Genomic DNA, 23,029 nt, shown 5'->3' on the forward strand with positions numbered 1-23,029 from the left:
GGGAAAGAGGTGGAGAATAACAGGAGTATGTTACAGGGGGGAGGAGGTGAAGAAAGGGTGACAAGGGTTTAAAGGAGAACAGAAACAGTGAGTGGGGACAAAGGACAAAGAAAAAAGGGGGGGAAAAATCTTCAAAAAGGGGAAAACAAACTGACAGACAGGCTAGTTACCTCACAAAACAGCAAACAAGAAAACGTCTTAAAACATTTCTCTCATTTCTGCTCTTATTATTATAGCCAAGGGACCTTCCAAACCAGCCCTCACTGAGAGTCAGCCTGCCCTGGTTTAGAGGAGATGGGAGGGAGGGAGAGTAGATGGGAGAGATGAAGGAGAGGAAAAAGAGGAGGGTGGAGACAGGAGAGATACTAGAAGGGCTAGGTAGAGGAGAGATACTAGAAGGGCTAGGTAGAGGAGAGATACTAGAAGGGCTAGGTAGAGGAGAGATACTAGAAGGGCTAGGTAGAGGAGAGATACTAGAAGGGCTAGGTAGAGGAGAGATACTAGAAGGGCTAGGTAGAGGAGAGATACTAGAAGGGCTAGGTAGAGGAGAGATACTAGAAGGGCTAGGTAGAGGAGAGATACCAGAAGGGCTAGGTAGAGGAGAGATACCAGAAGGGCTAGGTAGAGGAGAGATACTAGAAGGGCTAGGTAGAGGAGGGTGGGGACAGGAGAGATACTAGAAGGGCTAGGTAGAGGAGAGATACTAGAAGGGCTAGATAGAGGAGAGATACTAGAAGGGCTAGGTAGAGGAGGGTGGGGACAGGAGAGATACTAGAAGGGCTAGGTAGAGGAGAGATACTAGAAGGGCTAGGTAGAGGAGATATACTAGAAGGGCTAGGTAGAGGAGGGTGGGGACAGGAGAGATACTAGAAGGGCTAGGTAGAGGAGGGATACTAGAAGGACTAGGTAGAGGAGAGATACTAGAAGGGCTAGGTAGAGGAGGGTGGGGACAGGAGAGATACTAGAAGGGCTAGGTAGAGGAGGGATACTAGAAGGACTAGGTAGAGGAGAGATACTAGAAGGGCTAGGTAGAGGAGGGTGGGGACAGGAGAGATACTAGAAGGGCTAGGTAGAGGAGGGATACTAGAAGGGCTAGGTAGAGGAGAGACACTAGAAGGGCTAGGTAGAGGAGAGACACTAGAAGGGCTAGGTAGAGGAGGGTGGGGACAGGAGAGATACTAGAAGGGCTAGGTAGAGGAGGGTGGGGACAGGAGAGATACTAGAAGGGCTAGGTAGAGGAGGGTGGGGACAGGAGAGATACTAGAAGGGCTAGTTAGAGGAGAGACACTAGAAGGGCTAGGTAGAGGAGAGACACTAGAAGGGCTAGGTAGAGGAGAGACACTAGAAGGGCTAGGTAGAGGAGAGACACTAGAAGGGCTAGGTAGAGGAGAGATACTAGAAGGGCTAGGTAGAGGAGATATACTAGAAGGGCTAGTTAGAGGAGGGTGGGGACAGAAGAGATACTAGAAGGGCTAGGTAGAGGAGAGATACTAGAAGGGCAGAGACGGGTAGAGGAGGACGGAGAGGGGAGACAGGTAGAGAAGGAAGGAGAGGGGAGACAGGTAGAGGAGGATGAGAGAGAGATGAGAGAAGGATGGAGAGGAGACCGGTAGAGGATGGCGAGAGGAGGACGGAGACAGAGGAGGATGGAAAGGGGAAGGGAACGAGAACTGGAAGATGAGTAGGAAAGTAGTGTATGAGACCTCTAACCTTGAGGGTCTCAAGCTCCATCTCCAGCTGTTTAGAATAGACTTCGCTGTGGTCGCGCAGCTTTCGCTCCTTAGACGCCTCTGCCTTGGCATCCTCCAACTGGGCCTCCAACTAACAAACACACGCAGACAAAGCAGAGGTCAACATCACACACACTGAAGTTTCATATCCCTTATGGGTATGGGTAAATCAATCATCTATGAACAACATTTGAACATCTTGGCCATGTTCTGTTATAATCTCCACCCGGCACAGCCAGAAGAGAACCACCCCACATAGCCTGGTTCCTCTCTAGGTTTCTTCCTAGGTTCTGGCCTTTCTAGGGAGTTTTTCCTAGCCAACGTGCTTCTACATCTACATTGCTTGCTGTTTGGGGTTTCAGGCAGGGTTTCTGTACAGCACTTTGTGACATCAGCTGATGTAAGAAGGACTATATAAATAATCTTGATTGATTAATTCCCACTCTGAAACACAATTATTCATTAGCATGCATTGTGTCAATATGTGCATTACCATTATGCATACCCGTATTGCATATATGAATTAACAGTGAGGAGATAACATTGGCTTAACACCCTGCCATCATTGACCCCCTCTCTCTTCCTTTACTAGAGTCCCCATCCCTAGCCCCATGAACTTCAGCTGGGGTCACCAACAACCATCTGGACCCTGTTAGCGTTTAGCTTTGGGGTCACCAACAACCATCTGGACCCTGTTAGCACTTAGCGTTTAGCTCTGGGGTCACCAACAAGCATCTGGACCCTGTTAGCGCTTAGCTCTGGGGTCACCAACAACCATCTGGACCCTGTTAGCGCTTAGCTCTGGGGTCACCAACAACCATCTGGACCCCGTTAGCGCTTAGCGTTTAGCTCTGGGGTCAGCAACAAGCATCTGGACCCCGTTAGCGCTTAGCGTTTAGCTCTGGGGTCAGCAACAAGCATCTGGACCCTGTTAGCGTTTAGCATTTAGCTGGGGTCGCCAACAACCATCTGGAGCCTGTTAGCACTTAGCATTTAGCTCTGGGGAAGGATAGAGCAGGGTATGGGGTTGTAGGCCTGGGGTGCATCTCAATAGTCTCAAGTGGCCTCCATTCCTTGTTAAGATTAGAGCAGATGAGGGAGAGGAGACACTAAAGTAATATTCAACTGCCTAGCGACAATGCAGACAGCACCAGACAGACGAGGCCCTCAAGGGAATACTGGCATTCAAATTGAGAAATGAATGAATAGATAACAAGAGAAGTTGTTCTGTGCTTTCTGAATACCAGGAGAAGCCATAGCACCAGAAGTGGTTGTGTTGAGGTTGAAAGTCTGGAATTGTTATGCAAACATAGACACACTCATATAGGCAGACACACACACACACACACACACTGAAATGTAATAATACAGATATGGCCTCGTCACAGAAAGCTAAAGTAGCTAAACGTCGCTAACACACTGCCACTTTGTCTCCAGCTTTGACAGCTAACCTTATTCACGAGTGTTAGCAAGCTAAATGTTAGCAAGTTGAGTGTTCTACACAGCTGAGTGTTATATACAGCTGAGTGGTATATACAGCTGAGTGTTATATACAGCTGAGTGTTATATACAGCTGAGTGTTATATACAGCTGAGTGTTATATACAGCTGAGTGTTATATACAGCTGAGTGTTATATACAGCTGAGTATAACCTAGCAATGTGTTAGTTAGCTAAATATTAGCAAGCTAAGTGGTTAGCTAGCAAGCTAAATGCTAGCACGTTACGTGTTAGCATTAGCGAGCTATGCTCTGCTAGACAACTTTTACTACTCGCCTCCTTGCGGGCCTTCTCGGTCTTGCGGATGTCCTGACGCATGGCGTCCACCTTCTGCACAGCAGCGTCCATCTCCTCTTCCTTGTCGCGGAGCTGGCGTGAGAGGCGTTGCTTGGTGGAACGCAGCTCGGCCATGCGCTCGCTCAGCTCAGAGAACTCCTGTAGGGCCAGCTTCCGCTGGCTGTGGGCCTCCTTCAGCTCCTTGGTCTGGGACTTGAGGCGCTCCAGGGACTCCACCAGTTGCTGTTGGTGGTGATAGGAGAGGGAAGGAGAGAGGGGATGAGGGAGGGGAGAGAGAGAGAAAGAGAGGGGGGAGAGAGTAGATTAGGGAGGGGAGAGAGACAAAGAGAGGGGCGAGGGAGGGAGGGGAGAGAGACAACGAGGGGGCGAGGGAGGGGGGAGAGAGACAAAGAGAGGGGGCGAGGGAGGGGGGGAGAGTAGATGAGGGAGGGGGGAGAGTAGATGAGGGAGGGGGAGAGAGTAGATGAGGGAGGGGGGAGAGTAGATGAGGGAGGGGGGAGAGAGTAGATGAGGGAGGGGGGAGAGAGTAGATGAGGGAGGGGGGAGAGAGTAGATGAGGGAGGGGGAGAGAGTAGATGAGGGAGGGGGGAGAGAGTAGATGAGGGAGGGGGGAGAGAGTAGATGAGGGAGGGGGGAGAGAGTAGATGAGGGAGGGGGGAGAGAGTATATGAGGGAGGGGGGAGAGAGTCGATGAGGGAGGGGGGAGAGAGTGAGGGAGGGGGAGAGAGTAGATGGGAGGGGGAGGGGGGAGAGAGTAGATGAGGGAGGGAGGAGAGAGTAGATGAGGGAGGGAGGAGAGAGTAGATGAGGGAGGGGGGAGAGAGTAGATGAGGGAGGGGGGAGAGAGTAGATGAGGGAGGGGGAGAGAGTAGATGAGGGAGGGGGACGAGAGTAGATGAGGGAGGGGGGAGAGAGGGGAGAGTGGATGAGGGAGTGGGAGAGAGAGGGGAGAGTGGATGAGGGAGGGGGAGAGAGAGAGTGGAGAGTGGATGAGGGAGGGGGAGAGAAAGAGGGGGGTAGGCGAGATAGGCGTGAGAAGAGAGAGAAAGGAGGAAGGGTGAGGGAGGGAAAGAGAAACAGCGAAATAAAAGAGAGCATAGGAGGCATGAGACATGGGGAGAGGGAAAGAGAATGACAGGCGCGGAGATTAAATGAGAGGGAGAGAACGTGTGAGAGAGAGAAAGGAGGACAGCAAGAAAGAGACGAGGGGAGGGAGGAAGGAGACGAGGGAGGAAGGAGACGAGGGGAGGGAGGAAGGAGGAACGAAGAAAATAAAACACATCAGTAAACTACCAATTCTAATCTTGACTATAAAAGTACACACCGAAAATGAGCCACAATCAATTGTATCACACATAAAAAAAAAAGGAAATTCTACCCTTTTCAACATTAAATACATTATCTCTAGCACCACCCCAACGTGTGAAAGTTATGGGTTTCTATGGCCGTGTCCGAGAGCATCCACCTTGATGCATTGTGGGTAAATGGTGACCAACTGACTGCTCTACAAATAATAATGAGCGGTTATTTATGACACAAGGTAATTTGTATATCAGTCAAACAAGCCCTTTGTTGTGAAGTAAACAAGATACAAGACAAGTATTTCTGATGACATCATCCGGGCTGATGACATCATCTGGTGTGCATCATGAGATTTGAACAACTACGAGCAGGCAACGGTTTTGAATAGTCAACTAAACACAAACACTATCCCAGGGTAAAGGGAAGAGGATGGGGGTCAAATAGTTTTGCTAATGGAATTAGACAGAAATGTGGTGTTTCTGTCCAGAACCCTGACTCCAGCTAATCCAAGACATGATGGAATTAATCACAAGGAAAAAGGTCCCAGTGTTTACACACTGTGGTGATCCAATGATCTGAGGATATTAGGTTAGGCTGTGTGTGTGTGTGTTTAAGCCTAATGCGTCATGAATGATAAAATGAAACCTGACACAGAGAGACGACCTCTATGCAGTGAATAGACAACGGTGAACTAACATTGGTCCTGGAGAGTAACAGTGTGCCCTGTGAATCATGTCAGCTCTAGTTATGCATTCACCTGACTGAATACACCCCTACGTCGTATTCACTAGACACCAAACAGAAGGAAGCGGACCAGAACGGGAAAGGACTGCCAGAACTTGTCCAATAACAAATGCTTGCTTTCATTTTCATTTGCAAAATAGGGGGGTGGGGGTTTACCTTGTGAATATCCTCCTTCTCCTGTCTTAGGGCTTTAACCTGTTTGTCCAGGGCCTTCAGCTTGGAGGAGGAGCTCTCGTAGTCCTGGCGCAGAGTCACCGCCTCCTCTAGCTGGTGCTCCAGCCTATCAGAGTCTGAGTGGGGACGAGAAGGAGAGGGACTTCCTGGTTAGTGGGATGGTGAAAGGTACTTGTGCTGCGCTAGAACAGCCCCAAAAGTGCAAACTGTGTGTTCGACCAAGGCCTGGTTTAAATGATCTGTGTGTTCAACTCAGGCCTGGTTTAAATGATCTGTGTGTTCGACCCAGGCCTGGTTTAAATGATCTGTGTGTTCGACCCAGGCCTGGTTTAAATGATCTGTGTGTTCAACTCAGGCCTGGTTTAAATGATCTGTGTGTTCAACTCAGGCCTGGTTTAAATGATCTGTGTGTTCGACCCAGGCCTGGTTTAAATGATCTGTGTGTTCGACCCAGGCCTGGTTTAAATGATCTGTGTGTTTGAATCATACCTGGTTTAAATGATCTGTGTGTTCGACCCAGGCCTGGTTTAAATGATCTGTGTGTTCGACCCAGGCCTGGTTTAAATGATCTGTGTGTTTGAATCATACCTGGTTTAAATGCCCAGACAGTATTTGACCTGTGTGTTCAACTCAGGCCTGGAGTAAATGCCCAGACAGTGTTGGGTTGCCAGACGAGCAGACTAGTGGCACGTTGCCAGATTGGGTTGCACAGAGAGCACTGACCTGCCAGTTTCTTCTTGAGCCGGTCAATCTCCTCGTTGAGCTTCTTCATCTCCTTGTCCCGGCCCAGGGTGCTGGCCCCGCGGCCTGGCCCGTGGAGAGACTGCACTGCTTGAGTGGACTCTGGAGGGGCCAGAAGGGGCAACACACAGGTTAAAGGTCAGGGGTTATGTCCACATTTACACTCAGGGTCACAGAGGTTGTTTATGTGTCTCTTTGTCCTCTACCACCCCCTAGCTCACCCTGCAGCTTGCGGTTCAGCTCCTGCTTCTCCTGCTCCAGCCGGCGGATCCTCCTCTCAAAGGCTTCCACTTCCAGCCCCCCCTCCTGGTCCGGGGGAACCCCCTCTTCTCCTCCCACATCCTGGGAGCTCCCATCGGACAGGCCGGCCCTGTTGACGCTGCCGCGGTCCGAGAAGCAGCTGTCCGTGGTGTAGGTGAAGCCTACGAAGGGCAGATGCTGGCCGGTGAAGCCGCTGTGTGTGACTGGAGGAGCGATGTCCTGTTGGGTGGGGGGGGGGGTGAGAGAAAGACACACAGAGACAGAGAGAACGCCAAGAAGGGGGCATCAGATGAGTTAGAGTGGAACAGCCAAACAGACCAAGAAAACAGCCAAGTAAAATGTGTACAACAGTAAACACCAGTTAGCTCTGGGCTGTTCAACTGAGGAACTGGATGGCCCAAACAATTAAGTATTTTATTCTTCCCTTCTAATCAGAGACTTACGACTTCAGGTGGAGTATCAGTTATATTGATTGGTCTATTACTATCTGTTAAAAAAGTAAAACCAGGTTGTGTTGGCCAGCTAGCTGTTTTCTAGTTAGCTATCTAGCTGATAGCTTTTTTTTCTTTTAATTAATGCTTGCTAGCCAGCTGGTTTCCAGCTAACGTTAGCTAGCCAGCTGGTTTCCAGCTAACGTTAGCTAGCCAGCTGGTTTCCAGCTAACGTTAGCTAGCCAGCTGGTTTCCAGCTAACATTAGCTAGCCAGCTGGTTTCCAGCTAACGTTAGCTAGCCAGCTGGTTTCCAGCTAAAGTTAGCTAGCCAGCTGGTTTCCAGCTAACATTAGCTAGCCAGCTGGTTTCCAGCTAACGTTAGCTAGCCAGCTGGTTTCCAGCTAAAGTTAGCTAGCCAGCTGGTTTCCAGCTAACATTAGCTAGCCAGCTGGTTTCCAGCTAACGTTAGCTAGCCAGCTGGTTTCCAGCTAACGCTAGCTAGCCAGCTGGTTTCCAGCTAACGTTAGCTAGCCAGCTGGTTTCCAGCTAACATTAGCTAGCCAGCTGGTTTCCAGCTAACGTTAGCTAGCCAGCTGGTTTCCCAGTTAACGTTAGCTAGCCAGCTGGTTTCCAGTTAACGTTAGCTAGCCAGCTGGTTTCCAGCTAACGTTAGCTAGTCAGCTCCTTTCCCCTAGTACACCCACCGGGTTTTTAAGAATATCGTCGTCCACGTCAAAGTTGGAGGTGTCAGAAGGGGAGCTGACGTCGGGGATGTAGGGCGCCTCAGTGGAGCGGATGTGTTCCCAGTCGATGCCGGCGAAGAAGGGGTGATCCTTGAAGTCGCCGATGCCATTCTGGCCCAGGCGACGCTCGCGGCCACAGATTAGGCGCGAGATCAGGTCCTTGGCGTCCTCCGACACGTCACAGATGTTTGAGGGGAACTGGAAACGCTCCTGTGAGAGAGAAGGGTGGAGAGAGGGAGGAGAAGAAGGGGATGAGATTTTATTTTTTTAAGTACCTTTATTGGGTCATTAGCACACATTATACAAACATCACATTTCCCCCCTAACACACACCAGCAGAATAATCAGGAAGCGGGGGATGAGAGAGAGAGCGAGAGACGGGAGCGAGAGGGCGAGAGACGGGAGCGAGACAGGAGCCAGAGAGAGACAGGGGTTTGACAGAGACGGGCTATTAAGAAGTAATAGATGAGAATGAGACAGAACGTGTTCGATAAGGCATGACAAGCACCAGTTTAGGTACTGACAGAGACTATGATGAAAATAGTTTTTAGAAAGTAGGCTAGTGTTTCAGGAACTAGACCCTTGAGAAGGAGCATTAACCTCGATAGCTTCAGGAAATAATCACACCGTGTAGGTGGCCAACTTGTTAATAAAACACCCCAGTACCTACACCACCAAACAATCACAAAGTTTTGGAACAGGCAACACAAGTCTACCAGCGTTGTATTCGCAGCATGTTACAAATACAATTTAATTAGACTGAAGGGCATCAAATCATCAGACTTACACTACATACACAAAAGTATGTGGACACCCCCTCAAATTAGGATTCGGCTATTTTAGCAACACGCGTTGCTGACAGGTGTATAAAAATCGAGCACTCAGCCATGCAATCTCCATAGACGAACATTGCCAGTAGAATGACCTTACTGAAGAGCTCTGTGATTATCAACGTGGCACCGTCATAGGATTCCACCTTTCTAACAAATCAGTTTGGCAAATTCCTGCCCTGCTAGAGCTGCCCCGGTCATCTGTAAGTGCTGTTACTATGAAGTGGAAACATCTAGGAGCAACAACAGCTCACTCGCAAAGTGGCAGGCCACACAAGCTCACAGAACGGGGCCGCTGAGTGCTGAAGCTTATAGCGTGTAAAAATAGTCTGTCCTCGGTTGCAACACTCAATGCCGAGTTCCAAACTGCCTCTGGAAGCAACGTCAGCACAAGAATTGTTAGTCAGGAGCTTCATGAAAAGGGTTTCCATGGCCGAGCAGCTGCACACGAGCCTAAGTTCATCAATGCCAAGCGTTGGCTGGAGTGGTGTAAAGCTCGCCACCATTGGACTCTGGAGCAGTGGAAACGCGTTCTCTTGGAGTGATGAGTCACGCTTCCCCATCTGGCAGTCCGACGGACTAATCTAGGTTTGGCAGATGCCAGGAAAACGCTTTCTGTCCGAATGCATAGTGCCAACTGTAAAGTTTGGTGGAGGAGGAATAGTGGTCTGGGGCTATTTTTCATGGTTCAGGCTCCTTAGTTCCAGTGAAGGGAAACCTTAACGCTACAGCATACAATTACATTCTAGACGATTCTGTGCCTCCAACTCTGCGACAACAGTTTGGGTAAGGCCCTTTCCTGTTTCAGCGTGACATTGCCCACATGCACAAAGCGAGGTCCACACAGAACTGGTTTGTCGAGACCGGTGTGGAAGAATTTGACTGGCCTGCACAGAACCCTGACCTCAGCCCCATCGAACACCTTTGGGTTGAATTGTAACACTGACTGTGAGCCAGACCTAATCGCCCAACATCAGTGCCCGACCTCACAAATGCGGTTATGGCTGAATGGAAGCAAGTCCCTGCAGCAATTTTTAAAATGTTTTTTTATATATATATTTTTTAAATGTAACCTTTATTTAACTAGGCAAGTCAGTTAAAATAAGTTCTTAATTACAATGACGGCCTAGGAACAGTGGGTTAACTGCCTGTTCAGGGGCAGAACGACAGATTTTTACCTTGTCCGCTCAGGGATTCAAACCTTTCCGTTACTGGCCCAACGCTCTAACCACTAGGCTACATGCCGCCCCAATGTTACAACATCTAGTGGAAAGCCTTCCCAGAAAAGGGGCGCCTGTTATAGCAGAAAACGGGGGACCAACTCCATATTAATGCCCATGACATTGAAATGATATGTTCGACGAGAAGGTGTCCACATACTTTTGGTCATGTAGTGTACCTTGAAGTAAACAATCCAATAAACATGATCAACTATTTCAACCGATTAATAATCCAAAAGTTTGTTATATTTAATAAGTGTAGCATATAATTAACTGTGAAATACTGTACATTTGGACGTAAACAATCAATAAATCATGAAACAAAATCATGAATTATTAAAATGTTTGGAATATTTAGCACTTATTGCTGGCCCATGGATTTGGTATAGGCTAGCTCTTCTGGTCGTTTTGAGTCTGAATATCGTTGTCAGTTTGCAGAGGATTCCTTCTATTGACATGCATAATAGAATATATTCATATTGCTTGTTACCAAGGCAGTTTGGATACTGATGACACACAAGCTAAATTCCCTACATCTACATTGTTGCAAGCTAGGCACCCCTGGCTTTGTTCTGCCTCAGAGGTACACTACATGCTTGTCCCTACACCCGGACCTATGATCACATTTCCCTATCCATACCTGTGGCTAGTGGCGCTCTCCCAATTCTCTTGCATGACATCCTATCCTTGTTTGCTTTCCTTAATGACTACTGTTTTCATGAATGGACGCTAATTGAAATGGTAGACTTTTACGACTCGTTTTCCACTTTCCCTCGCAACGTTGTCACCACAACCTAAAAACGTTCCACCTAAATGCCCACCGGTTTTCCTCAAGTTTACCTCGTGGTTCATGATCTTGCCGTAGGTCTCCACCAGGGACTCTGCATAGAAGGGCGTCTCCCCGTAGAGCATCTCGTACATACAGACCCCCAGGGACCACCAGTCACACTCTGGACCGTACTTCCCCATGCCGTCCTCCATGGCCTGCAGGATCTCAGGGGAAATGTAGTCCGGAGTGCCTACAGCCACAGATGACTGGACCTGGAAGAGTGAGGTTAGGAACTACAAATGAGAGGGTTGAAGTAAAGTGGACTCAGAGAAACCTTTTACGTGGTGCATGTAAAAAAAACGGTCCAAATCATATCGTATTTGTCACATGCTTGGTAAACAACAGGTGTAGACTAACAGTGAAATGCTTACTTACGGGCCCTTCCCAACAATGCAGAGAGAGAAAGAGAAATAGTAGAAAGTATATTTCTGTTTTGAAAATAATAACACAAGGAATACATAGAAAAATAATAACTGACATAAGAGGTGTGCGTGTGTTTTTATAATGAGAGTATTAACTTATTAAAAAACGATTGAGTTTGTTTGAGTCTTTGCTCTAGCCTGTATAGTGTCAGATGGGCGGGTTTGGAGTTTTTAGATTCTTTTTTGGGTCCATTAAGCCAGGCAAACTCAAATCAAGCACAGATTAAGTATTTGAAATGATTTAAAATAATATTTGAACCCGGGTCTGGGCTATAGTGAATCTTGCTATACTCTCCCTTAGGCCTTCTATCACGTCATCAAATTCTAACGGTTGGGCTACACATTTGACTAAAACCCTGAACCTCAGGTCAATTTCTGTCTCAGACAAAAAATGTAATTTTCTTTCACACAAACAGCTGATTAGTACAAAGGGGCTCTGTGGTAGAATCTCGATGAAAAACAAATGAAAACTTTGCACGAGAGCAGAAAAAAAGAGTTGAGCCATAAAGTTATTTCATAAAACAGTGTGAAACCTCTATTAATTCACACTATAAAAACCATTAGGATCCACGAGAGCCCTTGAATAAGTCCCAAATGGCACACTATTCTCTTGACTGGGCTGCCCAACCCTCTTCCTGGAGATCTACTGTCCTGTAGGTTCAGTCCAACCCTCTTCTTGGAGATCTACTGTCCTGTAGATCTACTGTCCTGTAGGTTTTCAGTCCAACCCTCTTCCTGGAGATCTACTGTCCTGTAAGGTTTTCAGTCCAACCCTCTTCCTGGAGATCTACTGTCCTGTAGGTTTTCAGTCCAACCCTCTTTCTGGAGATCTACTGTCCTGTAGGTTTTCAGTCCAACCCTCTTCCTGGAGATCTACTGTCCTGTAGGTTCAGTCCAACCCTCTTCCTGGAGATCTACTGTCCTGTAGGTTCAGTCCAACCCTCTTCCTGGAGATCTACTGTCCTGTAGGTTCAGTCCAACCCTCTTCCTGGAGATCTACTGTCCTGTAGGTTCAGTCCAACCCTCTTCCTGGAGATCTACTGTCCTGTAGGTTCAGTCCAACCCTCTTCCTGGAGATCTACTGTCCTGTAGGTTCAGTCCAACCCTCTTCCTGGAGATCTACTGTCCTGTAGGTTCAGTCCAACCCTCTTCCTGGAGATCTACTGTCCTGTAGGATTTCAGTCCAACCCTCTTCCTGGAGATCTACTGTCCTGTAGGTTCAGTCCAACCCTCTTCCTGGAGATCTACTGTCCTGTAGGTTTTCAGTCCAACCCTCTTCCTGGAGATCTACTGTCCTGTAGGTTCAGTCCAACCCTCTTCCTGGAGATCTACTGTCCTGTAGGTTCAGTCCAACCCTAATTTAGCATATCTGATTCAGCTGGTTAAGATCTTGTTGAGCAGCTAATTAGTAGCATCAGGTGTGTTAAATTAGGGTTGGACTGAAAACCCAGAGGACAGTAGATCTACGGGAAAAGAGTTGGGCTACCCTGCTCTAGATAGGGCTCTGGTCAAAAGTAGTGCACAACGTTACCCATAGGGCAATGGACAAAAGTAGTGTACTATGGGTAATGTAGTGTACTACTTTTGACCAGAGCCCTATGGTTAACGTAGTGCACTGGTCAAAAGTAGCGAACTATGGGTAACGTAGTGCACTGTAGCAAATGGGCTGTAAATCCCAAATGTCACCCTTTCTTTACATTTTACACCCTCTGAACTTTCTTTTTCATTTACAGTAGTGCAATAAGGATGGGGGTAAATTTTAGCTATGTTTTTAAGAGGGAGCTGGAGTAAAACAGATTAAGCCTACCACTTGGCTCCTTTGAGATGATAAGTTGGTGTCGAAGGCATGGCCTGGACTGTCCTTAATCTTTGTGTAAGAAGTTTATATCACAGACTATAGACATATAGTCAATGCTGATTACAAATCTAAATGTTACTTCACGACTAAACCCTAATTGAGCATATTTACTTTTGTCATTTAAATCGGGGTCTGTGAAAAGGCCACAGTGAATCAAATCGTTTTATCATCAACAGCCCCCCCACGAGACTGAACTCTGATTATATAGCCATCATTGTTATTTTAATCGACTAAAACTGGATAATGATGATAACGATAGCTGTTGTTTTGTGTAATCTGTTCTGTAGACATGTCCTCGTTATTGCGCATTGGTTTAAAGCTGCTGCTGCTGCTGTAGGTGGTTGAAATTGCCCTAGATGCTGATCCGGTTAAGTTTTTTCATCTTCCCCACTAATAGTTAAGGTTAGGATTGGGGCAGGATATTTGTTCTTAGTGGAAACTTCACGCCCAGAGCGCGGGCTCTATGAATGGTGGGCTCTATGAATGGTGGGCTCTATGAATGGTGGGCTCTATGAATGGTGGGCTCTATGAATGGTGGGCTCTATGAATGTTGGTTTTTACTTCTGGTAGTCATTCTCTTTACCGTTGTTCAGTTCCTTGTTGTACGGATAGAATTAGAATATTCAAATCTCAAGTCATTGTATTTCTACAGTTGTATGAATTTACTCTAAGTCACTCATCATTAACCTGAGTAAAGTGTGGGAGAGCCTCTTATTGGCCACTGACTGACACTGCATCCCAAATGGCACCTTATTCCGTATATAGTGTACTACTTTGGACCAGAGCCATATGGGTCCTGGCTAAAAGAGGTGTACTAGAGAATTGGGTGCCATGTCCGTTATTTTAGCGGTTGCAACACAGAGAGGGTCTCTGTTTTCATCCTACAAATGTGGCTCTAAATCTAGAGGTAGGAGCTACTAGCTATTATGACCCCATTTCTGAAAAGGTAAGACTCGTGCATTTAAAAAAAACAATTGTTTCCCTCTGCAATGCTCACCGGCCACGTAGGAAACATTACAAGGGACTGTGACAAAACCACAATCAAAAGCAATGCAGATGTTCTCTCACACAAACAATTGTTTGGCCTTCCTGATGAGCTTACCTGACGTTTTCCTGAACTTTCCAATACTTTTCTGATGCATTTCAGATACATACTGATGCAACCACAAATTTGTAAAACTTTCACGTAGGCTACTCATATTTTCTTATTAGCCTTTATGAACATAAAAACTTGGTGCAGTTTACGCTACAACCAGGTAAAAAAAAAACATTTATATTACAATATAAAGTGCCTTCAGAAAGTATTCATACCCCTTGATTCTATATTTTGTTGTGTTCCAGCCTCAAATTGGATTAAATATATTTTTCACCCATCTACACACATTATCCCACAATACCCCATAATGACATCACAAAACCCCATAATGACGTCACAATATCCCACAATACCCCATAATGACATCACAATATCCCACAATGACAAAATGAAAATATGTTTAGACATTTTATCACATTTATTGAAAATGAAATCTAGAAATATCTAATTTACGTAAGTATTGACACCGCTGAATCCATACACGTTCGAATCTCCTTTGGCAGCGATTACAGCTGTGAGTCTTTCTGTGTAAGTCTAAGAGCTTTCCACACCTGGATTGTACAACATTTGCCCATTATTCTTTAAGCTCTGTCAAGTTGGTTGTTGATTATTGCTAGACAGCCATTTTCCAGTTTCGCGATAGATTTTCAAGCCGATTTAAGTCAAAACAGAAACTAGGCCATTCAGGAACATCCAATGTCATCTTAGGTTATTGTCCTGCTGAAAGGTGAATTTACTGTTTCTCTATATCAACAACAAAAAACTCCCTAGTCCTTGCCGATGACAAGCATACCCATAACATGATGCAGCCACTACCATGCTTGAAAATATGAAGAGTGGCCGTCAGTGATGTTGTTTTTCCCCCCAAACATAACGCTTTCTTTTCAGGACATAAAGTTCATTTCTATGTAATATATTTGCAGTTTTAACTTATTGCAAACAGAATGCATTTTTTAAATTAACATTTTTACTCTGTACATGCTTCATTCTTTTCACTCTGTCATTTAGGTTAGTATTGTGGAGCAACTACGATGTTGATCCATCCACAGTTCTCCCATCACAGCCATTAAACTCTATAACTGGTTTAAAGTCCCCATTGGCCTCGTAGTGTAATCCCTGAGCGGTTTCCTTCCTCTCCGGCAACTGAGTTAGGAAGGACGCCTGTATATTTGTAGTGACTGGGTGTATTGATACACCATCCAAAGTGTAATTAATAACTTCACCATGCTCAAAGGGATATTCAATGTCTGCCTCTTTTGTTTTTGACCCATCTACCAATAGGCGCCCTTCTTTGCGAGGCATTGGAAAATCTCCTCGGTCTGTGGTTGAATCTGTGTTTGAAATTCACTACTCGACTGAGGGACCTTACAGATACTGTAACTGTATGTGTGAGGTACAGAGATGAGGAAGTCATTCACAAATCATGTTAAACACCATTATTGCACACAGAATGAGTCCATGAGTCATTGCAACTTTGTATGTCATTTGTTAGGCAAACCTTTACTCCTGAACTTATTTAGGCCTGCCATAACAAAAAATACTTACAATTAAATAAATAATTTAAATATAAAATAAAAAAATAAAATACAAAAATCTACATTACTGACTGTGTGTAGGCCAGTGACAAAAAAAAATTGCAATTTAATATTTTTTTCAATTCATGCTGTAAGATCAAAAAGTGGAAAAAGTCCATGGGTGAATACATTCTGAAGGCACTGTAGGTAAAACCACTTTCGGCGAAACAGTGATCAGATATAGGCTTGTACCATGTTGATAGATTATTCTAAATATTATTGTAATAGTAGGCCTACCTGCAAAATAACCTCATATTTCATGGGGTTACTGACCACCATTGAATTAATAACAAGAAGTATTGATTATTTGGCCTTAGGGAGAAGCAAAAATAGCCATGGGAAGATCAATTTAAATACATTTGCAAAATGTATATAATTACTCCTATCTGTAGATAAATACATTAAATCATTGAAATAGACCAGGAATAATGACGACCAATAGCTTATTTTTTAAATATATATTTTTTTAAATGCTGTGGGTTGTGTTTTATCACGACTAGTGCATGTAGGACTACAGTTGAGGAGCCAATTGGGCAGCAGGCCTGGTAAATATCAAACCCCTGATTGCTGAGTCGTGTCTGTCAGTGAACAGCAGGCAGCAGCTATAAGGCCTTTCGCAATATTTCATAAATACTATTGCTGGAAAAACAGTTTGAAAAGCAAATTACTAGTCTAATCTGTCGGTGTCAGTGTAGCCTGTAATTTTGGTAATTTGTGTGGTATAAAATACACATTTTGAAAAGGAAATTTTTCTCAGAACCACAAATAAGATGATAGAAACATGCAACACTACTATACAGGTGTTTTTTCCCCCACAAAATAATATGTGGCGTGTCTGGGGTGTGGGGGCGTGTCTGGGGTGTGGGGCGTGTCTGGGGCGTGGTGTGTGGGGTCTTGTGTGGGTCTGGGGCGTGTGGGTTCTTGGGTGGGTGTGGGTTTGGTGCGTGGGGGGTCTGGGGTGTGGTGGGTCTGGTGCGTGGGGGGTCTGGGGTGTGGGGTCTGGGGTCTGTGTTGCTCACCGTGCCGTCCTGCATCATTTTCAGGCAGGAGCCAAAGTCGGCCAGACGGATATGACCCTTCATGTCTAACAGCACGTTGTCTGGTTTGATATCTCTGGAGGGAGAGAGAGACAGAGCGAGCGAGACAGAGCGAGCGAGACAGAGCGAGCGAGACAGAGCGAGCGAGACAGAGCGAGCGAGACAGAGCGAGCGAGACAGAGCGAGCGAGACAGAGCGAGCGAGACAGAGCGAGCCAGAGCGAGCGAGAGCGAGCCAGAGAGAGCGAGAGCGAGCCAGAGAGAGCGAGCGAGCCAGAGAGAGCGAGCGAGCCAGAGAGAGCGAGCGAGCCAGAGAGAGCGAGCGAGCCAGAGAGAGCGAGCGAGCCAGAGAGAGCGAGCGAGCCAGAGAGAGAGAGCGAGCCAGAGCGAGCCAGAGAGAGAGAGAGAGAGCGAGCGAGAGACAGAGAGCGAGCCAGAGAGAGACAGAGAGAGAGAGCGAGCCAGAGAGAGACAGAGAGAGAGAGCGAGCCAGAGAGAGCCAGAGACAGAGAGAGAGCGAGCCAGAGACAGAGAGAGAGCGAGCCAGAGACAGAGAGAGAGCGAGCCAGAGACAGAGAGAGAGCGAGCCAGAGACAGAGAGAGAGCGAGCCAGAGACAGAGAGAGAGCGAGCCAGAGACAGAGAGAGAGCGAGCCAGAGAGAGAGAGAGAGAGAGAGAGCGAGCCAGTGCGAGCAAGAGAGCGAGCCAGAGAGAGCGAGCGAGCGAGCCAGAGAGAGCGAGCGAGCGAGCCAGAGAGAGCGAGCGAGCGAGACAGAGAGAGCGAGCGAGCGAGACAGAGAGAGCGAGCGAGCGAGACAGAGAGAGCGAGCGAGCGAGACAGAGAGAGCGAGCGAGCGAGACAGAGAGAGCGAGCGAGCGAGACAGAGAGAGCGAGCGAGCGAGACAGAGCGAGCGAGCGAGCGAGACAGAGCGAGCGAGCGAGCGAGCGAGCGAGACAGAGCGAGCGAGACAGAGCGAGACAGAGCGAGCGAGACAGAGCGAGACAGAGCGAGCGAGACAGAGCGAGACAGAGCGAGCGAGACAGAGCGAGACAGAGCGAGCGAGACAGAGCGAGACAGAGCGAGCGAGACAGAGCGAGACAGAGCGAGCGAGACAGAGCGAGACAGAGCGAGCGAGACAGAGCGAGACAGAGCGAGCGAGACAGAGCGAGCGAGACAGAGCGAGACAGAGCGAGCGAGACAGAGCGAGACAGAGCGAGCGAGACAGAGCGAGCGAGACAGAGCGAGCGAGACAGAGCGAGCGAGACAGAGCGAGCGAGACAGAGCGAGCGAGACAGAGCGAGCGAGACAGAGCGAGCGAGACAGAGCGAGCGAGCGAGCCAGAGAGAGCGAGCGAGCCAGAGAGAGCGAGCGAGACAGAGAGAGCGAGCGAGACAGAGAGAGCGAGCGAGACAGAGAGAGCGAGCGAGACACAGAGCGAGCGAGCGAGCGAGACACAGAGCGAGCGAGACACAGAGCGAGCGAGACAGAGAGCGAGACACAGAGCGAGACACAGAGCGAGAGAGCGCGAGACGGAGAGAGAGAGCGAGCGCGAGACGGAGAGAGAGAGCGAGCGCGAGACGGAGAGAGCGAGCGAGCGCGAGACGGAGAGAGCGAGCGAGCGCGAGACGGAGAGAGCGAGCGAGCGCGAGACGGAGAGAGCGAGAGAGCGCGAGACGGAGAGAGAGAGCGAGCGCGAGACGGAGAGAGAGAGCGAGCGCGAGACGGAGAGAGCGAGCGCGAGACGGAGAGAGCGAGCGCGAGACGGAGAGAGAGCGAGCGCGAGACGGAGAGAGAGAGCGAGCGCGAGACGGAGAGAGAGAGCGAGCGCGAGACGGAGAGAGAGAGCGAGCGCGAGACGGAGAGAGCGAGCGAGCGCGAGACGGAGAGAACGAGCGAGCGCGAGACGGAGAGAACGAGCGCGAGACGGAGAGAGCGAGCGCGAGACGGAGAGAGCGAGCGCGAGAGGAGAGAGCGAGCGCGAGACGGAGAGAGCGAGCGCGAGACGGAGAGAGCGAGCGCGAGACGGAGAGAGCGAGCGCGAGACGGAGAGAGCGAGCGCGAGACGGAGAGAGCGAGCGCGAGACGGAGAGAGCGAGCGCGAGACGGAGAGAGCGAGCGCGAGACGGAGAGAGCGAGCGCGAGACGGAGAGAGCGAGCGCGAGACGGAGAGAGCGAGCGCGAGACGGAGAGAGCGAGCGCGAGACGGAGAGAGCGAGCGCGACAGAGAGAGAGCGAGCGCGACAGAGAGAGAGCGAGCGCGACAGAGAGAGAGCGAGCGCGACAGAGAGAGAGCGAGCGCGACAGAGAGAGAGCGAGCGCGACAGAGAGAGAGCGAGCGCGACAGAGAGAGAGCGAGCGCGACAGACAGAGAGAGAGCGAGCGAGACAGACAGACAGAGAGAGAGCGAGCGAGCGAGCGAGAGAGAGAGAGAGCGAGCGAGACAGAGAGAGAGCGAGCGAGAGACAGAGAGAGAGCGAGCGAGCAGAGAGAGAGCGAGCGAGACAGAGAGAGAGCGAGCGAGCGAGAGAGAGCGAGCGAGACAGACAGAGAGAGAGCGAGCGAGCGAGACAGAGAGAGAGCGAGCGAGACAGACAGAGAGAGAGCGAGACAGAGAGAGAGCGAGCGAGACAGAGAGAGAGCGAGCGAGACAGAGAGAGAGCGAGCGAGACAGAGAGAGAGCGAGCGAGACAGAGAGAGAGCGAGCGAGACAGAGAGAGAGCGAGCGAGACAGAGAGAGAGCGAGCGAGACAGAGAGAGAGCGAGCGAGACAGAGAGAGAGCGAGCGAGCGAGACAGAGAGCGGGCGAGCGAGACAGAGAGCGGGCGAGCGAGACAGAGAGCGGGCGAGCGAGACAGAGAGCGAGCGGGCGAGACAGAGAGCGGGCGGGCGAGACAGAGAGCGGGCGAGACAGAGAGCGGGCGAGACAGAGAGCGGGCGAGACAGAGAGCGGGCGAGACAGAGAGCGGGCGAGACAGAGAGCGGGCGAGACAGAGAGCGGGCGAGACAGAGAGAGTGCGAGACAGAGAGCGGGCGAGACAGAGAGCGGGCGAGACAGAGAGCGGGCGAGACAGAGAGCGGGCGAGACAGAGAGCGGGCGAGACAGAGAGCGGGCGAGACAGAGAGCGGGCGAGACAGAGAGCGGGCGAGACAGAGCGAGACAGAGAGCGGGCGAGACAGAGAGCGGGCGAGACAGAGAGCGGGCGAGACAGAGAGCGGGCGAGAGAGAGAGCGAGCGAGACACAGACAGACAGAGAGACAGAAACGGGTTAGGATAAGGTAAGTGTATAAAACCAACCTCTCCACCAATATAAAGCAATGTTTATCACTATGTGACATTGTATCGGATTCACTCTGAGACTATGTACGGTTCAATAACACATACACACATTTCCCTCCGCTCCTTCCCCCTTAACATTTCTCTCCCGGGTGGTTCTCTGAGCTGAACAGCTTGTCATTGTTCATTCACCCTCCCTCATTCATCCCCCTCTCCTCACGCTCCCTGGCTTGACACAGGCCACACACACTGTGCCCTCTGTTGTACTAACCCTGGCACCACACTGGGCACGGAGTAAACACCTAAACACAAACACACCCAGCCCAACGCAAAGTATCAGGCCACACACACACACACGTGTGCGCAACAGTGTCATTTAAAATATCACAACCACACACGCAGAACTTTTCATTCATACGTCTCTCTCTCATACAGGAGACCCCCCCCCACACACACACACACACACACACACACACACACACACACACACACACACACACACACACACACACACACACACACACACACACACACACACACACACACACACACACACACACACACACACACACACCCCTTTGTTTATACATTTCTCTTTACACACTCACTCACACAAACCGAAGCATACACAAACTCCCAACCACTAGAGTGAGATGTGTTTGTCAATCAGCGCACTAAACCAATCTACCAAGGCTCCCCTATTCAGACTAGAATTCTCATCCATCCTTACTCCTTTCTTACCTTCATTGGTTCCTTCCTTGATTAATTCACCAATCAGCTATCTCTGAGACAGCAATAGGATGGAAACCATCCAAACATATACAGATCAGTGTTGACTTCAAGGAAGGAAGTAAAGAAAGATAGAAAGCTGTATTCAAAACATTGGAACAGGGCCGCAAGGCTGTTTTGATATATAGACTTGTCTCTCTGTGTTTTGTTAGGCACTGGGCTTGAGTACAACCAGACTATAAACACTGTCAGTGTGTGTGTTTGTGTGTCAGAGTACGTGTGTCTCAGAGAGAAAGTAGGCTTCCCGACTCTTTCGTTCTGTTGCTCCGTCTCTCTAGTTCACACTCCATCTCTCTCATCAATTCTCTTCTATCCCACCCTCCATCTCTCTCTCAGTTGATTCATCTCGTCTCTCTCCCTCAGTCTCCCCACTCTTTCGCTACAGTGCATCCCAGAAGGCCCTGTTCCATTTCAGCTCCTAGACCCTTCCCTAGCCCCCTGTCCAGTGTTCCCAAATCTGAAAGGATGCCATAAGATAGGGCGTTCACCCCCTGCTGTACAATGTGGAGAAAAACAGGACAATTCAAGAAGGTGCTCCGAAATGAAAGTCAAAACATAATGAATCATTAGATTGTTCTCTACAATATTATAACCCTAATATACTTCTACTTGACAATGTTGATGAAATTAAAACGTATATTTGCTGTGACAGTCGCTGACATAGACTTTCAGCCACAGTGTTGCCCATTACACCTGATACATCCCATTCAGATGGAGTAGGCACTGGGGGAAAGGAACTGAGGGAAAGGAACTGTAGGTCAAAATGGTACCAGACTCTTCCGTCTTCTGGCTGCGGTCCAATTCTTTCTCTGTTCCATTCCTTCCAAAGCATTAGATTGCTGTAAGCATGGGGGCTTAGAGGGAGTGTCCACCACATTCATCAAATAAGTCCTTCCTTTCCCTATTAAATCCACGAGGGGGAGGGAACAAGTGAACACATCAGGGAGAAGGGTCCTAGAGAATGGGAGAGCAGTCCTGGTCTGTGGCAAGAGCAGACAGGAAACAGGCAGGATTGCTGGCCAGGACTCCGTTTCCCAGGGGGCATTGCTGCCAGGAAGAGGCCCCTCCATATCCCACATCCACACAAGGCTGGCTGGTCAGTCATCTGGGTACAGGGTCAGTGACGTGCGGAGAGACTCCCTAACACACACACACACACACACCAAACCTGCCAACCTTGAATAATTTTTATGAGTATCACTTCAGCACGGCGACAGCACCCACACTACCCAAATCATATGCAAATGTTTTAGGCTAATAACAATGTTGGTAGAAGACTGGCTCAGTATTATCGGTAGGTTACAGACATATGTATACTTGGTCATTTCCTGCTCCTCAGTAGATAACTACAAATAAATTTACACTGACCCAAAAATATATTAAACGACATGGAAAGTGTCGGTCCCATGTTTCATGAGCTGCAATAAATATTTAGCTCAAATGTTGTTGCACAAATGTGCTTACATCTCTGTTAGTAGCATTTTATCCTTTGTCAAGCTAATCCATCCATCTAACAGGTGTGGCATATCAAAAGGGTTGATCCTTTTTTTTTTTAATAAACGGCATGATCCTTTTCTGACGGTGGTGTTGATGTAGGCCTAAGGTTGAGGGGGGTTGGGGGGGGGGGGGGGGGGGGTCAGGATGCCCCTCAGGATGCTCAGGAGCATTTAGAAATTTTGACATTTCCTGAAACCTAGAGCCATAAATTATATCTAGCAGCATAGTGAAAAATTAAGTATTGGGTTTGATCCTAAATCAAATGGAGTTGGGCTCAATTAAATTTTTCTAGAACATGCAACTACTGTCAAAGGACAACAGGGCTCTAAAAGACATCAGTCATTTCAGGTGACAGAGATAGAAAGTGGGAAAATATAAATATGCAACAACTTGGGCGGGTTGCCAACGCGACCAGGACGGGTTGTTAACGCGACGAGGACGGGTTGCCAACGCGACCACACACACACACCTACCTACCCCTCTCCACACACACACCTACCTACCCCTCTCCCTACACACACACCTACCTACCCCTCTCCCCACACACACACCTACCTACCCCTCTCCACACACACACACCTACCTACCTCTCTCCACACACACACCTCCCTACCTCTCTCCACACACACACCTCCCTACCTCTCTCCACACACACACCTACTTACCTCTCTCCACACACA

The 23,029-nt window shown here is 48.6% G+C and overlaps 1 protein-coding gene across 4 annotated transcripts in view; it reads right to left on the reverse strand.

Annotated features, from left to right (window-relative positions):
- The window catches only part of LOC139414922 (serine/threonine-protein kinase MRCK beta-like), a 114,350-nt gene that overhangs the window by 39,976 nt on the left and 51,345 nt on the right, over positions 1 to 23,029 (reverse strand). For all 4 annotated transcript variants that reach the window (XM_071162552.1, XM_071162550.1, XM_071162551.1 and 1 more), the window contains exons 6-13: positions 16,771 to 16,864; positions 10,813 to 11,013; positions 7,884 to 8,132; positions 6,708 to 6,966; positions 6,469 to 6,588; positions 5,728 to 5,861; positions 3,505 to 3,747; positions 1,711 to 1,821 (exon numbers count right to left, since the gene is read on the reverse strand). In XM_071162552.1, the coding sequence (XP_071018653.1) occupies positions 1,711 to 1,821; positions 3,505 to 3,747; positions 5,728 to 5,861; positions 6,469 to 6,588; positions 6,708 to 6,966; positions 7,884 to 8,132; positions 10,813 to 11,013; positions 16,771 to 16,864 (1,411 nt within the window). The remainder of the gene's footprint in view (positions 1 to 1,710; positions 1,822 to 3,504; positions 3,748 to 5,727; positions 5,862 to 6,468; positions 6,589 to 6,707; positions 6,967 to 7,883; positions 8,133 to 10,812; positions 11,014 to 16,770; positions 16,865 to 23,029) is intronic.

Source organism: Oncorhynchus clarkii, chromosome 8 (genome assembly GCF_045791955.1).
Source record: "Oncorhynchus clarkii lewisi isolate Uvic-CL-2024 chromosome 8, UVic_Ocla_1.0, whole genome shotgun sequence".
NCBI lineage: Eukaryota > Metazoa > Chordata > Actinopteri > Salmoniformes > Salmonidae > Oncorhynchus > Oncorhynchus clarkii.